This window comes from Malaclemys terrapin, assembly GCF_027887155.1.
Source record: "Malaclemys terrapin pileata isolate rMalTer1 chromosome 20 unlocalized genomic scaffold, rMalTer1.hap1 SUPER_20_unloc_3, whole genome shotgun sequence".
NCBI lineage: Eukaryota > Metazoa > Chordata > Testudines > Emydidae > Malaclemys > Malaclemys terrapin.
In genome coordinates this window covers 163,910-173,050 of record NW_026530190.1, presented here as the reverse complement: position 1 = coordinate 173,050, position 9,141 = coordinate 163,910, and the positions used below count along the sequence as shown (strand labels likewise).

The 9,141-nt window shown below is 63.4% G+C and overlaps 2 protein-coding genes across 4 annotated transcripts in view; one reads left to right on the top strand and one right to left on the bottom strand.

Moving 5' to 3' along the window:
* Positions 1-39: 39 nt before the first annotated feature.
* Positions 40-7,043, top strand: HRC (histidine rich calcium binding protein). The gene is made up of 6 exons (XM_054015036.1): positions 40-1,137; positions 1,500-1,582; positions 5,334-5,402; positions 5,889-5,943; positions 6,041-6,077; positions 6,536-7,043. The coding sequence occupies exons 1-6, from the start codon at positions 369-371 to the stop codon at positions 6,570-6,572; spliced, it is 1,050 nt and encodes a 349-aa protein (XP_053871011.1). The 5' UTR covers positions 40-368; the 3' UTR covers positions 6,573-7,043.
* Positions 7,044-8,260: 1,217 nt separating this feature from the next.
* Positions 8,261-9,141, bottom strand: part of PPFIA3 (PTPRF interacting protein alpha 3) — a 31,267-nt gene continuing 30,386 nt past the window's right edge. For all 3 annotated transcript variants that reach the window (XM_054015046.1, XM_054015048.1, XM_054015047.1), the window contains 3 exons: positions 8,968-9,130; positions 8,532-8,596; positions 8,261-8,447 (listed from right to left, as the gene is read on the bottom strand). In XM_054015046.1, the coding sequence (XP_053871021.1) occupies positions 8,538-8,596; positions 8,968-9,130 (222 nt within the window). In that variant the 3' untranslated portion in view covers positions 8,261-8,447; positions 8,532-8,537. The remainder of the gene's footprint in view (positions 8,448-8,531; positions 8,597-8,967; positions 9,131-9,141) is intronic.

Sequence of the window (9,141 nt, the reverse complement as noted above, 5' to 3'; positions counted from 1 at the left end):
GCTCGCTGTCCTCCTCGGGTCCCATCAGCGCATTCCTGCCCCGAACGCTGCAGCCCCCTTTCTCCCCCGCCACGCTTCAGGTCACAGAGAGCGGGGAAGAGAACCCAGGCGTCCTGGCTCCCAGCCCTGCCCCCGCTACAGGACCCATAGCCCGAGCTAGGTGACCCAGCTGCCGTGGGGGGGCTATTTATAGCCTGTTCGGAGGGAGGGGGGCGTCTTGTATAAGGGCAGCGAGGGGCCCGCGGGGGCCGGGCCAGGCTGCCATTGGCTGGGGGGCCGGGGGGGGAAGCCGGGCAGCTGGGGCCGTCACTCAGAGGAGCCCGGGGCATCTGCGGCTCCACCGCTGCTCGGCTCTGTCCTGCGCCCCCATGGCCCCCCCCATGGCCTGGCTCCTGGTGGGCTTGCTCTGCGCCCTGCAGCCCCCCGGGGCCCACGGCGACCATCGCCACGGCGACGTGGAACCCCACCAGCCGGCCCAGGGGCAGCCGCATCACCACGACGACCCTAGCCCCGGCCACCATCGCCACGGCGATGTGGAACCCCACCAGCCGGCCCAGGGGCAGCCACATCGACCTGACGACCTTGGCCCCAGTGACGGGGAGCCCCGGGGGCACCCACATCACCACGGCGAGGAGGAGCCGCCCCACGGTCGCCACGGCGACATGGCGCTCCCCCAGCAGGCCGAGGGGCAGCCGCCTCCCGAGGACCCTGGCCACCACCATCGCCACGGTGACGTAGAGCCCCAGGGGCAGCCCCATTTCCACAGTGACGGCCACCATCACCACGGCGATAAGGAGGAGCAGCCCCATGAGGCAGAAGATGCCCCCAGGCCCCGTCGCCACGCCAACGAGGAAGAAGATGCCCCAGGGCCCCGTCGTCACGCCGACGAGGAAGAAGATGCCCCCAGGCACCATCGCCATGACGCTGAGGAGGATGAGGACAAGGCCCGTGGGCGCCCCCAGCCCGAGGAGGAAGACGAGGATGGCCGTCCCGGGCAGAGCGAGGAGTCGGACGAGTCCGAGGAGGAAGGGGACGAGTCCGAGGAGGATGGGGACAAGTCCGAGGAGAGGGTCCTGAGAAAGCCCCACAGGGAGGAGGAGAGACGGGGCAGGGCACGCCAGGGGGAGGAAGATGATGGTGAGCGCAGCCCCTGCACCTGGGGGAAGGGGGGCTGGGATCATCCAGGGGCAGCACAGAAGGGCATTGGGAGGGGAAGGAGAGACTTGGGGGGGGCATAGTAGGGGACCCAGGCAGTTGATCACCTCAAGGCTGTGGGCCTACCGGAGTGGGGGGGGTAAGGGGGTCGGTCCTGGGACACGCCTGCCAAGGCCAATGTGCCAGCCCCACGGCTGCTGTGCTGTGGGGAGAAAAAGAGGGGGAGAGAACCCAGGAGTCCTGGCTCCCAGCCCCCCCTGCTGTAATCCACCAGACCCCACTCCCCTCCCCGGGCCAGGGATGGAACCCAGGTGTCCGGGCAGTAGCTGTGTCTGTCCTTGCAGAGGGGGAGGAAGATGAAGAGGAGGAGGAGGAAGAGGATGGCTACCAGCCGGGCTCCGTGTGCCAATACTGCGCCTTCTGCAAGGTAACCCCCCATGCGAGGTTACAGTCTGTGTGCGTGGGGCAGGGGCTGGGAGTCAGGACTCCTGGGTTCTATCCCTGGCTCTGGGAGGGGAGTGGGTTGTCATGGAGTGTGAGGGAGTTGGGTCCCTGCACCCTCAACTCCTGCCATGCACCGGGACTCTAAGCCGGCCAGTAACACAGAAGGTTTATTAGCTGACAGGAACACAGTCTAAATAGAGCTTGTGGGTACAGAAATCAGGACCCCTCTGTCAGGTCCATCTTGGGGGGTGGGGAGCCCAGACCAAGGTTCTGGGCCTCCCTCTGTCTCCCCAGCCGGTTCCCCTCCTCCAGCCTTTGTTCAGTTTCCCTGGCAGAAGCTGTCACCTGGCCGCAGTATCACCCCTCAGTGAAGTCACCCCCTTATTTCCCATCCCCATCTAGTATCGGTGCAGTACCCCGGGGAAACTGAGGCACGCCCTGTGTTAGCAGAAGATAGTAAACTAGTAAAACTCCCCTGCACCATTCCCAGGTTAATACTCCCTACTGCGTCACATCTCTCCCCCCTTCGAGACTGAACGGAGCGGGGTCACCCTCCGGGACAACGCATCAGCTATCCTGCTAGCACTCCCCTTCCCATGGACCACCGCCATCTCGTAATCCTGCAGGAGCAGACTCCATCTCAGGAGCTTGGCGTTGGCTCCTTTCATCGGGTGTAGCCAGGTCAGGGGAGTGGTCGGTGTACACGGTGAAGTGTCGCCCAAAGAGATAGGGCTGGAGTTTCTTAAGGGCCCGCACCATGGCCAGGCATTCCTTCTCGATGGCCACGTGGTTCTGCTCCCGGGGTAACAACTTCTTGCTCAGGTACACAATGGGGTGTCTCTCCCCCTTTTCATCAGCCTGCATTAACATCGCCCCCAGCCTCGTGTCTGAGGCGTCGGTGAACACCATCAAGGGCTTGTCAAAGTCTGGGGTTACGAGAACTGGGCCACTGACCAGAGCCTCCTTCAATGCACAGGGAGCCCTTTGGCACAGCTCAGTCCAGACCACCTTGTCTGGCTTCCCCTTCTTGCACAGCCCAGTGATGGGGGCAGCTATGGCGCTAAAGTGGGGCACAAACCTTCGATAGTACCCCGCCATCCTAATAAAGGCCTGGCCCTGCTTTTTGGTCTGGGGAGCGGGCCAGTCTCTGATCACCTCCACTTTGGCTGGTTCCGGCTTTAGGCAGTCGCTCCCCACCTGGTGGCCTAGGTAAGATACTTCAGCCATCCCCACCTTGCACTTCTCCGGTTTTACGGTCAGCCCAGCCTCCTGGAGTCGGTCCAGCACTTGTCTAACCCGGGACACGTGGTCCTCCCAGGTCTGGCTAAAGACGCAGATGTCATCGATATACGCCATGGCAAAACTCTCCATCCCCCTGATCCACCAGGCGTTGGAAGGTGGCCGGTGCCCCCTTGAGGCCGAAAGGCAGGGCCAGGAACTTAGAGCCCCAGAGGGGTGATAAAGGCGGATTTCAGCCTGGCATCTGCATCCAGCGGCACTTGCAAGTAGCCCTTTGTAAGATCCATGGTGGTAAGGTACCGAGCGCCTCCCAGCTTGTCTAGGAGCTCGTCAGGCCTGGGCATGGGGTAGACTCAGACACGGTGATGGCATTGAGCTTCCGATAGTCCACACCGAACCGGATCGACCCGTCCTTTTTGGGGCCAGCAGCACTGGCAAGGCCCAAGGCCTGGAGGACAGCTGGATCACCCCCAAAGCCAGCGTGTCACTGACCTCTCTTTCCAGGTCCTGAGCAGTTTTCCCTGTGACTCGGAAGGGGGAGCATCTTATAGGCGGGTGCGATCCTGTCTGCCCCCGGTGGACAGTCAGATTAGAGAGTTCAGGCTGGATAGAGAACAGCTGTCGGTACAAATGCAGCACCCCTCTGATCTCAGCTTGCTGGGCGGGGGTCAGCCAATCCGAGAGGGGAATTGTTTCTGGGGGGAGCCACCTCTTGTCCCAGGGAATAGATCTACTAATGGGTCATCCCCCCGCTCCTCCCAATGCCCACACACGGATTCATCATATTGACATGGTATACGCGGTGGAGGTGTGCCCGGTTCGACAGCTCCACCACATAGTTTACCTCATTTAGTTGCTTGACAACCTTGAAAGGGCCTTCCCAGGCGGCCTGGAGTTTGTTCAGTTCCACATATGCGTCCTCAGGGGTTTTACGCAGACTCCGGAACTTTTTCCGGTACGCCGCGGGAGTCAGCCCCAACCCGTGGAGCAGGGCCTGTTTGAACAGTTCATAGTCCCCTGTCTCCGCCCCTTCCATTCGGCTGTACAGCCCCACAGCTTTGGGGTTCAGTAAGGGGGTGAGAAACCGGAACCTGCCAGCAGGGTCAATCCTGTGCAGCTCGCAGGCCTTCTCAGAGGCCGTCAGGAATTCACCTATGTGCTGCCCTTCCTCACACGGGGACAGGATGCGCTGATCAAAGCCCCAGGCAGTCCTGGGTCCCCCCTCGCTCACCGCAGCGGGGGGCTCTCTGTGCCTCAGCCTCGCCAGCTCCAGCTCATGCTGCCGCTGTTTCTCCTCATCCTCCCACTCTTCCAGTTTTCTCTCCCTCTCCCGTTCCAGCCGCCTCAGCTCCAGCGACGGGGAGCTTGGTCGTGAGGATCCCCTGCTGGCCGCGGGGGTCACGGTGCCCCCGGGGTTCGTGTCACTCCTTCCAGCCCCGCCCCAGCCATAGATCGGAGGGGCCTCGGGTGCCCTTGGCATCAGTCCAACCCCTCCCAGCCGGGACAGATGCCGGTGCCACGGGGCTGCTTCCCTCCGGGGCAGGGCTCAGCTCCTCCAAGAGATCCTCCTCCTCCTCCTCCCCCTTAAGGCGATGGAGATACATCTCCCTGCTGGCACTCGCAGGCCTGGGTGCTCTCAGCTCCCCATGGTTTCCAGGAAGACCCCGACTGTGCCACCCTTCTCCAGGTCACCCCCTCTCTGCCAGGGTCAAGCCGCAGACTCCTCTGCCCCTGGCACCGCTCGCCAGGGGACCCCGTTCCTGCAACAGCCCTTCTCGCTGGTCACCCAGCTAGGGGTTAAGCCTAGCTCCTCTCTGAGCCTTCAGCAGGCCTGGGCCTCGTCAATCCCCCTTCGTTTTACAGCTCCCCAGTCACTCACTGCAGGAAGCGCCATCCCCGGGGTGCAGCACATCCCACCGCTGCCACCAGTTGTCACGGAGTGTGGGGGAGTCACGGCCCTGCACCCCCACTTCCTGCGATGCACCGTGACTCTCAGCCAGCCAGTAACACAGTCCAAACCAGAGCTTGTAGGTACAGAAACCAGGACCCCTCAGTCCGGTCCTTCTTGGGGGGTTTCCCCAGCCAGCTCCAAACTGAAAACCTCTCCAGCCACCTCCCCCTGGCTCCTCCTCCAGCCTTTGTTCAATTTCCTGGGCAGGTGTCACCTGGCCCCAGCCCTCTCCTGCTGGCCATCAGGTATCATCCCTCAGTGAAGTCACTCCCGTTTCCCATCCCCATCTGGTATTGGTGCAGCACCCCAGGGAAACTGAGGCACACCCCGTGTTAGCAGAAGACAGTAAACTAGTAAAACTCCCCTGCACCATTCCCAGGTTAATACTCCCTACTCCATCACAGTGGGGTCTAGTGGTTAGAGCGGAGGTGGGGGGGCCTGGGAGCCAGGACTCCTGGGTTCTCTCCCCGGCTCATGGGGGGTGGGGGGGCTGGCTTGTGGTCCTAGCCCTGACATGCTCCCCCCCTCTGGTGGTTCGTTCCAGCACTGCGGGGAATGTGAGAAGTGCCCGTGCAAGGAGGGCGACACCAGCGAGCACTGCGAGTCCTGCCAGGTAGGGGCTGCGAGCTTCCCCGCAGCAGTGCCCCCAGACAGGGACACCAGTGCTGCTAGCTTCCCCCCAGCAGTGCTCCTGGCTGTAGAACCCAGCGCTGCGAGCTTCCCCATAGCAGTGCCCCAGCTAGGGAGCCTGGTGCTGCAAGCTTCCCCCCAGCAGTGCCCCTGACTGGAGAACCCAGCGCTGTGAGCTTCCCCCCAGCAGTGCCCCCAGCACTGTGAGCTTCCCCGCCAGCAGTGCCCCAGCTGGGGATCCTGGTGCTGTGAGCTTCGCCATAGCAGTGTCCCCACTGCTGCAAACTTCCCTGGAGCAGTGCCCCTGGCTGGAGAACCCAGCGCTGTGAGCTCCCCCACGGCAGTGCCACCAGCACTGTGAGCTTTCCCACAGCAGTGTCCCAGGGCAGGGAGTCTGGTGCTGTGAGCTTCCCCACAGCAGTGCCCTGGCAGTAATTAACTTCTCTCTCTCCTCCCCCCACACCGCCAGTACTGCCAGTTCTGCTACGTGTGCCCTCTCCTCTGTGAGACAGGCTGCCAGCCAGGTGAGTGCCCCCTGCGCCCAGCCCCTGGTGGGTGGGGGGTCCTGGGGAGGGCATGGGGGGGGCACTCACCTGACCCCTCTGTGCTTCTGATTTGCAGGGGGCATCATGGACCAGCTCTCTGGGGCCTTGGTCCAGTAAGTAATCCCCCCCCGGAGCCAGGGTGCCCCCTTCTGGGGGGGAGGGTACAAGCTGTTGGGCTTCAGCTTGGGAAGAGGTCTGGGCTGGGGGGGGACATGACCCCCCAGTTCTGGTGGAGTCACGAGTGTAACCCTTTGGGGGGCAGGACCCCAGTTCCAGGGGGAGGGGGCTGGGGGGTCACCAGGAGTTTATCCCTTTGGGGGGCAGGACCCCAGTTCCAGGGGGAGGGGGCTGGGGGGTCACCAGGAGTTTATCCCTTTGGGGGGCAGGACCCCAGTTCCAGGGGGAGGGGGGTCATGCACCAGTGTAACCCTTGGTGTGTGGGGAGTGGGACCCCAGTTCCAGGGGGAGGGGGCTGAGGGGTCACCAGGAGTTTATCCCTTTGGGGGGCCAGGACCCCACTTCCTGGGGGAGGGGGGTCACCAGGAGTTTAACCCTTCCCTCTCCTCCCCAGGTCTGTCTCATCCATCTTCGAACATCAGGAGCAGTGAAAGGCTCGTGGGGAGAATAAATTTTTTTGGGGGGTAGGGGAAGAACCTGGCTAACCTCTGACCCTTAGGGGTAAAAGGGGGCCAAGGAGCAGGTGGCCCCCCCAGGCGAGGGGATACACGAGCCCCACAACTCTCACTGCGCTGCCCCATCTCACCGCCCCAGTGCCGAGTTACAAGGCCCAGAGGGGAGGGGGTCACCCCCTTTAGGTGGGGGGGGTCCAGCCCCACTCAGAGGGCAACAGGGGGGGAGCCACTGAGCTGCTGCGCCCCCCCCCCCAGCCAGGCATCATGCAACTTCCCCCCACTTACCTCCTTTGATGCCCCCATCTCATTCCCCCTGACACTGCCCTGCTCCCCCCATAAGTGCCCCCCCAGCATGAGCTGTGGGACCCCCCCAGCGCCCCCCCCATTGTACATTTTGGTCTTTGGTGCTTGTTTCCCTGTGAATAAAACTGGCCCCCTTCCCCCCCACCTGAGATTTTTTTTTTTTCCAGGAGGGGGGAAGGAGTTATAGCACCCCCACCCGGTAGCGGGGTCTGGGCTCCCCACAGGCAGCCACCTCTGGGGTGGGGCGCAGGGCTGGGTATATGGATCCCTTGCACGGGCGGACACGTAGCCCCTCTCGGGGGGGGCTGGGTTTTGGGGGCCCCCTGCCCGGCGCTGGACAAATGAAGCCGTTTTGTTTTTTTCATAAACATTTTTCTTTTTTTAAACATTTTCCAGCCCCCGTGGGGGGGGGGGGGGGGACCGGCTGTCACGGCCCCCCCCCAGCATTTTTTTTTTTTTTTTTTTACATTTTTTTTTGTAAAGTTTTTCCTCCGTTTTTTCCCCTCATGCAACCCCCCCTGCCCCCCCAAATAAAAACAGGGCCCCCAAAATAAACTTAAATTAACCTGGGGGGGGGGCCTTAAACGAAGGTTCGTTAAACGGCAGCAAAAGTCATTTCCACCAGCAGCCACGCCACAGATATGCACAGAAAATACAACTCTTATGGTACAGCGCCCAGGCCAGCCCCCCCCCGGGCCAGGACCCCCCCAGGGCCGACCCTCCCCAGGCCAGAGCCCCCTGGGCCCGGCCCCCCAGGCTAGCACCCGCAGTGCCCCCCCTCCAGGGTTTGATTCCCCCCCCCGAGCCCAGCCCCCTCCGTGGCAGTCTGGGGGGGGGCGAGGATCCCCCCCAACAGAGCAGCCTTTGTTTCAAGCTGCTGCTCCCCCCGCTGTGGGGTGGGGTTGTCTGCCATTTAGGGAGGGAAGGGCAACCCCCAGCCTGGGGAAAGCAGGGGGTGGCCCAGCCCAGGGGGGCAGGAAGCAGCCCACAGGGTGATGGCATTTGGGGGGGGTCAAATGGGGCCCCCCACTTTTAGCAGCAGATTCCCAGCACAGAGTTACCCTTTGAGGGCCTGGGGTGAGGCGAGGACACAGGATGCCACCGGAGGGGGGAGGGGAGGGGGCAGATACCAGACTTGGGGGCTACAAATCCAGAGGGGAGGGGAGATGGGGGGGGCTCAGGCTGGGGGGCTCTAGGCCAGGTGTAGAGGGGGGCTACAAGGCTGGAGGGGGCCTTTAACCCCATTCACATTCTTGCCCCCCGCCCTTGACAGAACAACAACAAATAAACTCCAAACAGACAGGTGTATGGGGGGGGTCATGCCCCGGATTCCCCCTTCCCGGGGGGGGGCTCGGCCCCCCGGTCCCTCCTCAGTGTCCACAGGGCCGGGGGTGTCCCCCACCCACAGCAGCAGCAATGCCCCCTGCAGGCGGTGGCGGGAGTGGTTTTTGGGGGGAGGGGACAGACGCAGGCCCCTCCCCTCGTCGTGGGGAGGGGGGGCAGAACCCCCCCCTCCAGCAGCAGTGTCCGTCCATGGGTCCCTGGCGCCTGGGGTGGAAAGCAGAGAATGAGACTGGATCCCCCCCCAGACGCCCCCCCCAGGCTCCCAGCAGGCCCCCGCGCCGCACTCACCCAGCGCTAGCAGGAATAGGTTCGCACCGAGACGCCGTCGCCCCGTTGGCTGGCCAGGGAATTTCCTTGGGGGGGGACGGACAAGGAGAGGTCAGAGGTCACACAGCCCCCCCCCCACACACACATACCCCACCGCTGGGGCCATCAGGGCACAGGCACCGGAAATCCTACGGTGGAACTAAGCCCGCGCTGCGAGCTTCCCCACAGCAGTGTCCCCAGCCAGGACATGACCCCCTTCCCCCACAGTGCTGCGAGCTTCCCCACAGCAGTGCCAACAGCCATGACACGCCCCCCAGTGCTGCGAGCTTCCCCACAGCAGTGCCAACAGCCATGATATGCCCCCCATCCCCCACAATGCTGCGAGCTTCCCCACAGCAGTGCCCTCTGCCCCGTACCAGTGCTTCTCCCGCCCCCCAGGGCAGTGCCGTGCCCGTACCTTCGGGCTGCACCTTGCGGAGCTGCACGCTGGGTGGCGCCATGGCGGTGGCGCGGAAGGTGGGGGGCAGCATCTCGGCCGAGTCGGGGCTCACCCCCCGCAGGTCCTTCTCCCGGAACATTTTCCGCCACGACGGGGAGCGGCTGAAGGTCTTGGTGCTGTCCTGGGGGGTCA

Bases quoted from the DNA above. Each gene is read 5' to 3' on its own strand.
- HRC (XM_054015036.1), top strand. From the start codon at position 369: ATGGCCCCCCCCATGGCCTGGCTCCTGGTGGGCTTGCTCTGCGCCCTG. The intron at 5,403-5,888 runs GTAGGGGCTGCG...CCACACCGCCAG, and splicing joins AGCACTGCGAGTCCTGCCAG to TACTGCCAGTTCTGCTACGT. The intron at 5,944-6,040 runs GTGAGTGCCCCC...TCTGATTTGCAG, and splicing joins TGAGACAGGCTGCCAGCCAG to GGGGCATCATGGACCAGCTC.